General features: G+C 45.4%; 2 protein-coding genes across 2 annotated transcripts in view; one reads left to right on the plus strand and one right to left on the minus strand.

Annotated features, from left to right (window-relative positions):
- Positions 1–1,570: 1,570 nt before the first annotated feature.
- MRPL51 (mitochondrial ribosomal protein L51) lies at positions 1,571–2,607 on the minus strand. Its single transcript, XM_007967346.3, has 3 exons — positions 2,479–2,607; positions 2,283–2,393; positions 1,571–1,888 (listed from the first exon to the last, which is right to left on the minus strand). Exons 1-3 carry the CDS (start codon positions 2,555–2,557, stop codon positions 1,692–1,694), a joined length of 387 nt encoding a protein of 128 aa, XP_007965537.1. The 5' UTR covers positions 2,558–2,607; the 3' UTR covers positions 1,571–1,691.
- A 652-nt stretch (positions 2,608–3,259) lies between these two features.
- Positions 3,260–14,059, plus strand: part of NCAPD2 (non-SMC condensin I complex subunit D2) — a 32,439-nt gene continuing 21,639 nt past the window's right edge. Inside the window, exons 1-2 of the mRNA XM_007967343.3 lie at positions 3,260–3,570; positions 4,422–4,571. Coding sequence (XP_007965534.3) covers positions 4,445–4,571 — 127 coding nt within the window. The 5' untranslated portion in view covers positions 3,260–3,570; positions 4,422–4,444. The remainder of the gene's footprint in view (positions 3,571–4,421; positions 4,572–14,059) is intronic.

Genomic DNA, 14,059 nt, shown 5'->3' on the forward strand with positions numbered 1-14,059 from the left:
ATCTCAGCTCACTGCAGCCTCAAACTCCTGGGCTCAGGTGATCCTCCCACCTCAGCCTCTTGAGTAGCTGGGACTACAGGCACACAGAAGCATGAGTAGCTGGGACTACAGACATGCAGAACCATGCCCAGCTAACTTTTTTTTTTCTTTTTTTCGAGACGGAGTCTCGCTCTGTCGCTCAGGCTGGTGTGCAGTGGCACTTATCTCGGCTCACTGCAAGCTCCGCCTCCTGTGTTCAAGGGATTCTCCTGTCTTGGCCACCGGAGTAGCTAGGATTACAGGCGCCCGCCACCACGCCCGGCTAAATTTTTTTTTTTTTTGAGACAGAGTCTCGCTCTGTCCCCCAAGCTGGAGTGCAGTGGCGCGATCTCGGCTCACTGCAAGCTCCGCCTCCTGGGTTCACGCCATTCTCCTGCCTCAGCCTCCCGAGCCCGGCCTGTTTTTGTATTTTTAGTAGAGACAGGGTTTCACCATGTTAGCCAGGATAGTCTTGATCTCCTGATCTCATGATCCGCCTGCCTCTGCCTCCCAAGGTACTGGGATTACAGGTGTGAGCTACCGCACCTGGCCACTTTTTTTTTTAGTAGAGATGGGGTTTCACCATGTTGCTCAGACCGGTCTCAAATTCCTGGCTCCAAGCAATCCTCCTACCTCAGCCTCCCAAAATGCTAGGATTACATGTGGGCACCATTATGCCCAGCTGTAATTTTTAAAAATTATTATTTAAAAAGAACAAAACACATAGATGCCCTAGACTCAATTCAGCTCTACTGATCAATCTTTAGGGGTTGAGCCTAGGCTTTTGAAATGTTAAAACATCCAGACAACTCTGATGACCAGTCAGGCTTAGTATCCCCCATCTCTACCACTCATATGGTACTTAATGTTTCATATTTAAATGGAAAGGACACCTCACACTTTTGTTTTTCCTATAGTTCCTACTCAAAGAATATGCCTAATAAAATATTTTATTAGAGTAATACAGAAGTGTGACTCCATTTTTCTCTTATATTTCATTTCAGTGTGGAAGGCTCCTTAGAAACACTATTAACATAACAGCATTATGTCAAAAATTGCCAGTAACATTCTCATCAACTTTTCTTTTTTTAAAGGCATTAGGTATAGCTAGACTGTAAAAGGCAAGTGGTGTGAAGCCCAAACCTAAGATCCTAAGATCTAGGAGGAGTCACGACTTCACAGTTGGCGAGCGCGTTGGCTCACGCCTGTAATCCCAGCACTTTGGGAGGCCGAGGTGGGCGGATCATGAGGTCAGGAGATTGAGTCATCCTGGCTAACATGGTGAAACCCCGTCTCTACTAAAAATACAAAAATTTAGCTGGGAGTGGTGGCGGGCGCCTGTAGTCCCAGCTACTCGGGAGGCTGAGGCAGGAGAATGGCGTGAATCTGGGAGGTGGAGCTTGCAGTGAGCCAAGACCGCGCCACTGCACTCCAGCCTGGGCAACAGAATGAGACTCTGTTTCAAAAAACAAAACAAAACAAAAGACTTCACAGTCTACATGAGTAAGTAGAGGCAGCATCTAGAGGAAAACAGAAGTATGTGGCTATCAAATTCCAAAGAAGCCCCATTTTATTACAGAGAAAATACAAAGCCGTTTCCTCACAGGGAAGAGTACAGTGTCCCTTCTCCAGGGTGACAGATGAGCCTTTTCCGAAGTTCTCAGCTTTCTCTTCTACCGAAACCTCCCATGTCGGTTAAAGTGTTTGTAGAGATAGCGGATGCGTTTATTAAGGTTGTGCAGGTCATCAGCGAACATTCTACTTCCAACCATTTTCTTCTTTCGGATACAACGTTGCAATTCATTCCCTTTCCAACCTCGAAGCCATATGGGCCCCCTGATCAGTTCTTTGGGGTGCTTTTCAAAGTTTCCTGTGTAATGTGAGAGAACACATTAGATCCAAGACAAGAGAACCCATCCTACACCAGTTAAGCTTTCAACCCACAGTTGCATCTTGCTTAGCAGCACCTATAGACAAGACACATCACAGTACAGAACAATAGCAGAGACTCTGGAGCCAGACTGCTTGGGGTTAAAATTCTTATACTATCATTTATTAACTTTGGAAAAATTGTTAACTTTTACTTATGAAGTAAAAATTATATGAGGGTACTCAGAACAGTGACAAACACAATGTAAACAGCTACATAAGTGTTTGCTCTTACTATTGAGCACAGTACCACTCTCTACACAGGAGAAAAAGATAGTCATTACAGAGTAATTGCTATTCTGAAATTGTGTACCACGTCGAAGGTCAAGTCGTACCCAGGATCCCGATGTTGTCATACACTCCGAACATGGCCCTCTTCTCGTTCCAACGATCAACCACTTTGGGGGGCGGGAGAGTGAGCCTTATACCGATCAATCTCGGCACACCTAGGGATGGGGAAGGGAGGGAATTAATCTGAGCCGCCTATTATACTACGAAGCAGTTATCCAGGTGTCTACATCAGCCACTTACCAAGAGAGAAGCTTCTGCACGCCAGAGGCACCCAGTTCCACAGGCGCCTGCCTGCCCCAGATAAGAGGCTCCCTGCCATTTCTCTAGTCTCCCCGCTTCAACAACACACCAAATAAGTCCAGGAGTGAGGGCCAGACGTGGCCCTCAAGATGACGACAGGAACCGTCCCCGCCGACTTCACACGAGGGCAGCCATCTTGGGCCTTACCCAGGTAGCCGTGGGCGCAGGGCCCACCTACGCCCCATCAACTACAGCCACAAGCCCCGCCCCCCGGGTTCCGGCCGGAGGGGCCTCTACCACCCTTCCCGCCTCATTGCTTCCGGTTCGCCCGCCGGAAGTTTTGGAGCGCCGGACGAGCTGAGGTCCGCGACTGGTCGCTAAGATTCCCCAAAACTGAGATTTCAAGAAAATTCACCCTTTCTGCTTTTTTTGACGTCCTTCAACTGTGAAGGAAATGAAGGTTGAGAACCTGGAACCCCCTTCCAAAGACCAAGCCCTTTCTCTGTGCCTCACAACAGGCTTGCGCTGTAGCTGTTTTTATTACCCCCATTTTACTACTGGGAAGGAAATTTGAGGCCCTGAAAGTGAAGTGACTTGCTGGACGTCACTTAGCGGAGGAGATGGAGAAACCTGGATTAGAGGCGATGTCTTCTAACTCCCAGCGTGGACTGGCCTCCTTTCCTGGGGGTGCCTGAATGATTCACTATTCCAGGGCACTACTACTGCCCAGCCAGGCACGCGACATCTCTGGCCGGCAGAAATACGGCCTCCTCCCCGCCGACTGGGCAAGGGGGTACCTTGCTGGAGCGGAGCCTTGGCACGCCCCCAGGCGGCGCTGTGATTGGCCGGCCGCTCCAGCGAGCGTCGCGATTGGCCCCCTGGCAGCCGTTGAAATTTGAACTCGGTATTTGTGGCTTTGCCCGCGCGTTGCCAGACTCAGAGGCTGCCCTTTGCCTCTGCCTGCCGGGGATTGGCCGGATTCTCCGCCAACTTGAAAACTGCCTTGCTAATTGGTGCGTGTTGTGCACGAGTGTTTTTTCCTTTTCATTTCAGCCTGACTGCCGGAGTCAGAGCCGCCGGTGAGATCCCCAGGTAAGATGTGGTGTTGCAGGTCGTAAAAGAGTAGAAAAATCGAGTACAAGGCAGTATGACCCAGTACTGGGCAATATACAATAGGCAGGGAGGTCTAGTAGATATATCCTTGGGGCGCAATGTGGGAGAAACTGTGAGTCTGACAGATCCGCAACGGAAGATGTTAAGCAAATCGCTTAACTTTCTTACTGCAATATCCGCTCTCTAAACTCATTTGTATTATTATGCACCTCATGGGATTGAGGTTAGGAGACTTAGATCAGATATGATGCATGCAAATAGCCTAACAGACCTGGCACAGGATAAATAAATCATCATTGTTAATGCTCTTACCATTCTGGTACAGGAAGCCCACTAGCCCATGCTGGGGCACTGTTCTGGCCTCAGATGAGATCGGACCATTCTCTACTTAAGGAGCTTTGCACATAAAAATGGAAATAATAATACTTTGCACATTAATATGTCACTTTATAGTTCTTTAAACACCTTTATACTGCTTGATTCGTTTGATCATCAGAGCAACTTTGTGAAGTAATCAGAGTTTAGTAATCCTGTTTTTACAGATAAAGTCCAGGGGTTTAAGTGACACGATCAAGTGCCAATGTCACTACTAGAATTAGTTTCTAGTCCAGGGTCAATCTCAGATCCTGTAAGATAATGTTACTAGCTTGCTATAAAACTAAAAGCCATTATATATGTTAGGGATGGGGAAGTAATAGAACCAGATAATGCTACTAGCTTGCTATAAAACTAAAAACCATTATATATGTTGGGGATGGGAAAGAAATAGAACCAGATACAAAAACAGGTCTTGAATATAGACCCTGACCTTTTCACTGTTTGGTTTCTAGCCCTGTGAGCCTGTAGGAGAAGAATGGCTCCCCAAATGTATGAGTTCCATCTGCCATTATCCCCAGAGGAGTTGTTGAAGAGTGGAGGGGTGAATCAGTATGTTGTGCAAGAGGTACTGTCCATCAAACATCTTCCACCACAGCTTAGAGGTAAGACTCCATAGCTGTCACTGTACCTTGCTCTTTCAAAGGACCGACCATCCCACATGGAATTGCTACATTGTCATTTCTGTTTCACTGCACCTGGAAGCATCATAAGAGCAAGAAATATGTTTTCCCTATTTTGCTGTTTTATCCTAACATTGCATGGGATGCATGACGCAAAGAGTACATTCATTAACTGCCTTTTCTAGATTAGTCAAAAACAGTTTTGGCGTATATGATTACTCTTTGGGGAAAAGTTATTTTCCATCTTTACCCCTTACTGTGTGTCCAAATTAAGTCCTGGTGGATTTAAGAGTTATAGGAAGGGATCGCTTTTTCAGAATGTCTGGAACTTAACCTGACCTGTTTTTGGTAATACCTTTTTAGAGTCTAGATATCTTCCTTCCGAGATGTACAATTATGGGGGAAAAAACCCATAATATATATGTACCATTGCAACACCGTGCAATATATGTACAGTGCAGTCACCTACTGAAACCTGTAAATGATCAAAAGCACCTTTTGCATTACCAGAAAGACTTCATAATGTCCTTGAGCTTGTTGGAAGCAGTCTTGTAGCAGCTAGGTTGCTTTGGAGAGGTATAGAGATTAAAGACTAGAGCCAGGCTGCCTGGATTTGAATCCTGGTTCTACTACTCTGACCTTGGACAAGTTATTTAATTCTCTCAGTGCCTTGGTTTCCTCATCTGTAAATATGGAGATTATAACCTACTTCATTTGTTATCACCTATAAGAAGAACGGTTGGTTAGTGCAACAGCTTAACAATATGGCCCCAGCTTGTCTCCTCTTGGCCTTTCTTTCACGGTTGCTAGATGGCAACTTCTTTTTCTTTTTCTTTTTTTTGAGACAGGGTCTCACTCTGTTGCCCAGACTGGAGTGCAGTGGTGTGATCTCAGCTCACTGCAACCTCCGCCTCCCCAGGCTTAAGCGATTCTCCTGCTTCAGCCTCCCAAGTAGCTAGGATTATAGGAGCATGCCACTACTGCCTGACTAATTTTTGTATTATTAGTAGAGACGGGATTTCACCATGTTGGCCAGGCTGGTCTTGAACTCCTGACCTCAAATGACCCATCCACCTCGGCCTCCCAAAGTGTTGGGATTACAGGCATGAGCCACTGCACCAGGCTAGATGGCAGCTTCTTGCTCTAATGTCCAGAAGTGGAAAAAGGAATTTTCTATCTTGTACTTTTTATTCTTTATTTTATTTTGAAAGACAAGGTAAAAACTCTCTTGCCCAGGCTGGAGTGCAGTGGCATGATCACGGCTCACTGCAGCCTCAACTTCCCAGACTCAAGCAATCCTCCCACCTCAGCCTCCCAAGCAGCTGAGATCACAGACATGCACCACCATACGTGGCTAATTTTTTTATTTTTTGTAGAAACGGTGTTTCCCTATGTTGCCCAGGCTAGTCTCGAACTCCTGGGCTCAATCAATCTTCCCGCCTCAGCCTCCCAAAGTGCTGGGACTGCAGGCTGGGGTACAGTGGCCTGATCACAGCTCACTGCAGCCTCAACCTCCCAGGCTCAAGCAGTCCTCCCACCTCAGCCTCCCAAGTAGCTGGGACCACAGACATGTACCAAAGTGCTGGGATCGTAGGCATGAGCCACCATGCCCGGCCAGCCTTTTTTGTTAAAAACTAAAACACACACACATTAGCCTAGGCCTACACAGGGTCAAGGTCATCAAGAAGTCACTAGACGATGGGAATTTTTCAGCTGTATTATATTTTTATGGCACCACTGTCGCATATGTGATCTATTGTTTACCAAAATGTTATAGGGCACAGGACTGTACAGGTAAGAGAAATAGAATTACCCAGACTGGTTAAACTGATCAAGATTATTACCTAGGAGCCTCCCTAAATTTGAGCATATCAACCATTTGGTAAGCAAGGAAGAAGGCAGAGTGTGGTGGTTGGCTAATGGATGGCAAACCAACAGTGTCCACAGGTATACTGTTCTGTCCATATCATGTGGATATATGTGTCACCAATTGAACATGCTGCATACTATGACAAATTGCTCTTCAGTTATTATAATGATGCATCATTTTAAAAAATGGTCACCTTTTTTTTAAGTTCCAGAGTACATGTACAGGAGATGCAAGTTTGTTACATAGGTATACATGTGCCGTGGTGGTTTGCTGCACCTGTCAACCCATCACCTGGATATTAAGCCCAGCATGTATTAGCTATTTTTTCTTATGCTCCCCCTCCTGCTATTCCACCCCCTAACAGGCTCCATTGTGTTGTTCCCCTCCCTGTGTCCATGTGATCTCATTGTTCACCTCCCACTTATAAGTAAGAACATGCAGTGTTTGGTTTTCTGTTCTTGCATTAGTTTGCTGAGGATAATGGATGGAGTACCAGATCCATCCATGTCCCTGCAAAGGACATGATCTTGTTCTTGTCACTTTTTTTTTTTTTTTTTGAGACAGAGTCTCGCTCTGTCACCCAGGCTGGAGTGCAGTGTTGCAGTCTCAGCTCACTGCAACCTCCGCCTCCCAGGTTCAAGAGATTCCCCTGCCTCAGCCTCCCGAGTAGCTGGAACTACAGGCACGTGCCACCACATCCAGCTAATTTTTTGTATTTTAGCAGAGATAGGTTTCACCATGTTGGTCAGGATGGTCTCAGTCTCCTGACCTCGTGATCTGCCTGCCTCGGCCTCGCAAAGTGCTGGGATTACAGGCGTGAGCCACCGCGCCTGGCCTGTTTAACAACAATATTAATAAAGTAGAGCAATTATAACTATGCCAGCATCACTATCCTTGCACTTTGGGGCCATTATTAAGTAAAATAAAGGTTCCTTGAGCAGAAGCCCTGCAATAGTTGATATGATAACCAAGGTGGTTCTACTAACGGGTGAGTAGGGTTGCATATACAGTGTGGATATGCTGGACAAAGGGATGATTCACATCCCAGGCAGGAGGCGGCAGGGCAGCACCAGATTTTATGCTACTGAGAATGGCACACAACCTATAATTTATGAATTGTTTATCTCTGGAATGTTTCTTTCTTTTTTTTTTTTCTTTTAAGAGTCTTGCGTTGTTGCCCAGGCTGGAGTGCAGTGGTTCAGTCTCAGCTCACTGCAACCTCCACCTCCTGGGCTCAAGCAATTCTCCTGCCTCAGCTTCCCAAGTAGCTGCGACTACAGGCGAGTGCCACCACACCTGGCTAATTTTTTGGGTTTTTTTTTTGTTCTGGAGATGGAGTTTTGCTCTGTCGCCCAGGTTGGAGTTCAGTGGCAAGATATAGGCTCACTGCAACCTCCACCTCCCAGGTTCAAGCAATTCTCCTGCCTCAGCCTCCCAAGTGGCTGGAATTACAAGTGCCCACCACCATATCCAGCTAATTTTTTTTATTTTTTAGTAGAGCCAGGGTTTCACCATGTTGGCCAGGCTGGTCTCAAACTCCTGACCTCGTGATGTGATCTGCCCACCTCGGCCTCCCAAAGTTCTGGGATTACAGGTGTGAGCTGCAGTGCCCAGCCTATTTCTGGAATATTTCATTTAATATTTTCAGACTTGAGATTGACCACGGGTAACTGAAACCTCAGAAAGTGAGAACACAGATTGGTGAGGACCACTGTATGTCAGATGGTTGTAAGAGCCAAAGAGAAAAATAAAGAAGACAGTGTGGCCAGGCACAGTGGCTCACACCTGTCATCCTAGCACTTTGGGAAGCCGAGGCAGTTGGATTGCTCGAGCTCAGGGGTTTGAGACCAGCCTGGCCAACATGGTGAAACCCCATCTCTACCAAAATTACAAAAAAGTTAGCCAGGTGTGGTGGTGCACACCTGTAGTTCCAGCTACCTGGGAGGCTGAGGTGGGAGAATTGCTTGAGCCCAGGAGGCAGAGGCTGCAGTGAGCCATGATCATGCCACTGCACTGCAACCTGGGCCACAGAGCTAGACCCTGTTTCAAAAAAGAAAAAAAGAAATGTACTGCAAATGGTAACTCATCCCGGTAATCCCAGCCACTTGGGAGGCAGAGGCAGGAGGATTGTTAAGGCCAGGAGTTCAAGACCAGCCTGGGCAACATAGTCTCTAAAATTAATTATACAAAGCTTAAAAATAAATAATATAAAGAAGAAAGATAGTAAGGCCTGCCATTTCATCCATTTCACGTTGGATCATCAGAGAAGCCTTGCTGTTATGTCACGTTTGAGCAGAGACCTTAAAGTAAGGAAATGAACTATGCAGATTGTCAGGGAAGGGCATTCCAAGCAAACAGAAAAGCCTATGCAAAGGCTTTGAGGTAGGCAAATGCCAATAGAGTTGGAGTAAGCTAGGAAAAAGAGATTAGGTGGGAAGTGGTACAGATTATTGTAGAATCTTGCTCCTCAAAATGTGGTCCTCAGATCAGCAGTGTTAATATCATGATCTCATGATCTGGTATCTTATTAGAAATGCAGGATGTCAAGACCCAGGATGTCAAAGCTGCTGAATCAGGAAATCTGTTTTTTGTTGTTTTTTTGTTTGTTTGTTTGTTTTTGAGACAGTGTCTCGCTCTGTCGCCCAGGCTGGAGTGCAGTGGCCGGATCTCAGCTCGCTGCAAGCTCCGCCTCCCGGGTTTACACCATTCTCCTGCCTCAGCCTCCGGAGTAGCTGGGACTACAGGCGCCCGCCACCTCGCCCGGCTAGTTTTTTGTATTTTTTAGTAGAGACGGGGTTTCACCGTGTTAGCCAGGATGGTCTCGATCTCCTGACCTCGTGATCCGCCCGTCTCGGCCTCCCAAAGTACTGGGATTACAGGCTTGAGACACCGCACCCGGCCAGGAAATCTGTATTTTAAGAAGATCTCCCAGGCAATTTGGATGCAATTATTAGTTTGAGAAGCACTGATCTCTAGAGCCTCGTAGATCACGGCAAAAACTTGAACTTCAGTGTGAATGAACTTGAAAGCCATTGGGTTTTGAGCATGGGAGTGACATGGTCTGACATTTTAAAAGATTCACTGACTACTGTGTTGAGCAGAGACTATAAGAGGCAAGGAGAGAAGCAGGGAGACTAGTTAAGTGGCTAATATGGTAATACCAAGTAGGCTGGGCTGGAGGGATAGCAGGGGAAGTGGTGATAACATGATTCGGATATATTTTCAAAGTAGAGCTGACAGGAATGCTGATGAATTGGATTGGATTTATAGGGTTAGTAAAGGAATCTGAGAGGAGAATGATTACAAGGCTTTTTTTTTTTTGACAGTCTTGCTCTGTTGGCTCTGTCACCCAGGTTGGCGTGCAGTGGCGTGATCTTGGCTCACCGCAACCTCTGCCTCCCAGGTTCAAGCAGTTCTCATGCCTCAGCCACCTGAGTATCTAGGATTACAGGTGTGCACCACCACACCTGGCTAATTTTTGTATTTTTAGTACAGATGGGGTTTTGCCATGTTGTCCAGACTGGTCTTGAACTTCTGGCCTCAAGTGCTCTGCCTGCCTTGGCCTCCCAAAATGCTAGGATTACAGGCATGGGCCACCATGCCCGGCCTTACAAGGCTTTTTGACTTGAGCAACTAGAAGAATGAAGTTGCCATTTACTGAGATGGGGTAGCATAGGGGAGGGAGAGGTTTAGAGTGTTGGTTATGTGAGTGTGGAGTTCAAGGGAGAGGTTGTCAGCTAAAGATGCACATTTAGGATTTAATACTCTGCATGTAGACAGCACTTAAAGCCATGAGATTAGAGTGAGTATAGATGGAGAAAAGAAGCAGTTTGAAGACCAAGACCTGAGATAGTCTAGCATTTAGAGGCTAGGAGGATGAAGAAGAACCAGCAGAAGAAATTAAGAAGCAGTCATTGGGGCAGAAAGTGAATGAAGGAGCTAAATGGACACTAAATAAAGAGAGTCTTAAAAACAAAGGAGAGGTCAACTGCAGATTAACTACTGGATTTATTGATGTCATAGTCACTGGTAACCTTGACAAAGCTGTTTCAGAAGATAGTGGGGGCAAAAGCCTGCTTGGAATAGGTTTTTAAGAAAATGGAATGACAGAGATTAGAGATGATGGATTTGTATAATGTATTTCTTTTAAGATGGGCAGCATTATGTGTGTATGTTGAGTAGGAATGATCAGAGAGGGAAAAGCTGATGATGCAGAAGGAAGAGGGAACAGTCACTGGAGCAGTGCCTTTAGTAGGTAAGAGAGTGTGAGATCGTGTCACTGCACTCTAGCCTTGGTGACAGAGCAAGAACCTGTCTCAAAAAAACAAAAACAAATAATATTGCATCTTTATATTTGTTTCCATTTCTCTTGGGCTGTGAATGATGCCATGTACTATCTGTGTTTGTGTGTGGGTTTTTTTGGAGACAGGGTCTCACTCTGTCACCCGTCCTGGAGTACAGTGGTATGATCACAGCTCACTGCAGCCTCAACCTCCTAGGCTCAAGCAGTCCTCCCACCTCAGCCTCCGGAACAGCTAGGACTATAGGTGCACCCCACTGCGCTCAGCTAATTTTTTATTTTTTGTAGAGATGGGGTCTTGCCATGTTCCCTAAGCTGGTCTGGAGCTCCTGACCTCAAGCAATCCTCCTGCCTCAGCCTCTCAAAGTGGTGGGGTTATAAGTGTGAACCATCACATCCAGCCTGCATCAAGTTTTGATAAGTTTTAACTTTATAATAGACATATATATTTGGCCGGGTGCAGTGGCTCATGCCTGTAATCCCAGCACTTTGGGAGGCCAAGGCGGGCGGATCACGAGGTCAGGAGATCAAGACCATCCTGGCTAACATGGTGAAACCCCGTCTCTACTAAAAATACAAAAAAATTAGCTGGGCGTGGTGGCGGGCACCTATAGTCCCAGCTAATTGGGAGGCTGAGGCAGGAGAATGGCATGAATCCAGGAGGCAGAGCTTGCAGTGAGCTGAGATAGTGCCACTGCACTCCAGCCTGAGCAACAGAGAGAGACTACGTCTCAAAAAATATAGACATATATATTTTATGGTAGTAAATGATATAATAGACTAGGATCTACATATATTTTATTCATTCATGACATACCTAGCTTTAAAAAGAAATTAGCCAGATATGGTAGAGCATACCTGTTGTCCTAGCTACTCAGGAGGCTGAGGCAGCCGGATTGCTTGAGCCCAGGAGTTTGAGGCTGCAGTAAGCTGTGATCGTGCCACTGCACTCCAGCCTGTGAGACAGAGTGAGACTTTGTCTCAAAAGAAAGAAAAAATTCCAGTATATTTATTGAAAAAAATTAGCATATAAGTGGACCTACATAATTCAAATCTTGTTGTTCGAAGATTAATTGTAGACATACATATGTGTCCTACTTTTCTCCAGTGAGAGGGCCAAAGGCAGTAATACTGTAATAGAAATGAGTGCAAGTAGTGCCTAGAGTTTGGCTTCTACATACTGTTATTCCATAATAGGAGCCAGGATTCCACTGAGAATGGTTGATTACAGGACTGGGCCAGGGAAAGTACAAGATGAGCCCAAAACATCTTTTATTTTATTTATTTATTTTTGAGATGGAGCCTCACCATGTTGCCCAGGCAGATCTTAAACTCCTGGGCCCAAGCGATCCTACTGCCTCCACCTCCCAAAGTGCTGGGATTACAGGCATGAGCCTAGCCCCTCTTGTGATACAAGACAGGGAACAAAGGTGAAGGGAAACTGGGTGCAGTCGCCCACACCTTTAATCCCAGTACTTTGGAAGTGTTGGGAATAACGCTCAAAATCCTAAGGAAAATGAACGTTCAAACAAAGGATTCTTAGCAAAGCAATTTTACTTCTATGCAGAGGGGTGCTTCTCCTTGGCCAGTTGCCATGAGAGCACACCTGAACAAAGGAGCACAAGAGCCTTTATTCCTGACGCAAGTCCTGCCCCTGTACCCTCTTCCCATTGGCCGGAGTCGGGTCGCACAATTAGCCCAGTTGGCCAAACATTTGAATTTTAGATAAGGTGGGCACATAAGGGAGAGAGGGAAAAAGGTGAAGGGGTGTCTGCAATGAACTAGAGAGCTAGTCTTCTTTCCAAATAAGGAAAGGAATAGTAATAGTAAGAAATAGTAAGAAAGTAATAGTAAGAAATAGTACAAGAGAAAATAAATAAATAGTAATAAAGGAAAACTAGTCTTCTTTCCAAATAAGGAAGGGAATGTGAGCTGGTACTGATAAGCCTGGTACTGTGGTGTGTCCGGCCATGTAACAAAGGCAGAAAGGAAAAAGAGAGAAAAAGGAAAAAAGGTAGTGGGGAAGGTACTATGAATTAAAGAATAAAGGATTGATCAGGCTATTTGAAGAGAAACCTCATCATATCCCACAGGAGGCTGAGGCAGCAGATCAATTGAGCCCAGGAGTTTGAGACCAGCCTGGGCACCAAAGTGAGACCCCATCGCTACAAAAAATTAACAAAAAAAAAAAAAAATTAGCTGGGCCGGGCGCAGTGGCTCACGCCTGTAATCCCAGAACTTTAGGAGGCCGAGGTGGGTGGATCATGAGGTCAGGAGATCAAGACCATCCTGGCTAACATGGTGCAACCCCCTCTGTACTAAAAATACAAAAAATTAGCCGGGTGTGGTGGCAGGCGCCTGTAGTCCCAGCTACTCGGGAGGCTGAGGCAGTAGGGAGTAGGCAGTAGGATTGCCTGAGCCCAGGAGGTCAAGGCTATAGTGAGTTATGTTTGCACCACAGCACTCTGGCCTGGGCAACAAAGCAAGACCGTGTCAAAAAAAAAAAAAAAAACAAAAAACCGAGTCATGTTCAAAGGACACAGGCCAAGTTGAAGGAGATCGCAGAGACCAAGTATTGGACAATTTGTGCAAGAAAATAAATAGTAATGGATTAAAGCACAGAATAAGAGAAATATCCATAAGTCCATTCTGCTATAAATAAGTGACTAACTAAATAAAGAGAAAGGGACAACTGATCGTTACAGCAGCATTCCCATTAGTAAATGTAGAAGGAATAATAGAGATAGAAAATCACCATTTAGTAAACACAGCAGTAATTGTGGCAGGCAAGAATCATTCATGGATGCAAGAATCATTCATGGATACTTAAATTAGTGGGCAAATGTGATGTGAAACAGGATATTTATGTAGTTTGAAAGTATCTTCCCACAAAAATACTGATTGCAAAGGGGAAAATAATAATGTTACAGTGGAGAAATGTGGCAGACACTATGAAGTGATCAAAGTTAACATCAGCAGTAATAAGACATTCGCTTCATGCACCTCTTGATACACTGCCTGAGGACCAACCCTCCTTTCTGCTGTAATCTTACAAAAATACATAACCTCAATATAATTGTGAGAAAACAGGCAAACCCAAATTGAGGGACATTCTGCAAAATAAGTGACAAGTACTCCTCAAAGAAGTGTCAAGATGATGAAAGATAAAGACTGAAGGAGACGAAGGAGACCTGACAGTTAAGTGCACTGTGGCATCCTAAAGCAGAAAAAGGACACAAATAGGATAAACTGGTTTTTTTTTTTTTAAAGATCCTGAGTTTGTGTTCCCTCTTAACTACT

This window comes from Chlorocebus sabaeus, chromosome 11 (genome assembly GCF_047675955.1).
Source record: "Chlorocebus sabaeus isolate Y175 chromosome 11, mChlSab1.0.hap1, whole genome shotgun sequence".
Lineage (NCBI taxonomy): Eukaryota > Metazoa > Chordata > Mammalia > Primates > Cercopithecidae > Chlorocebus > Chlorocebus sabaeus.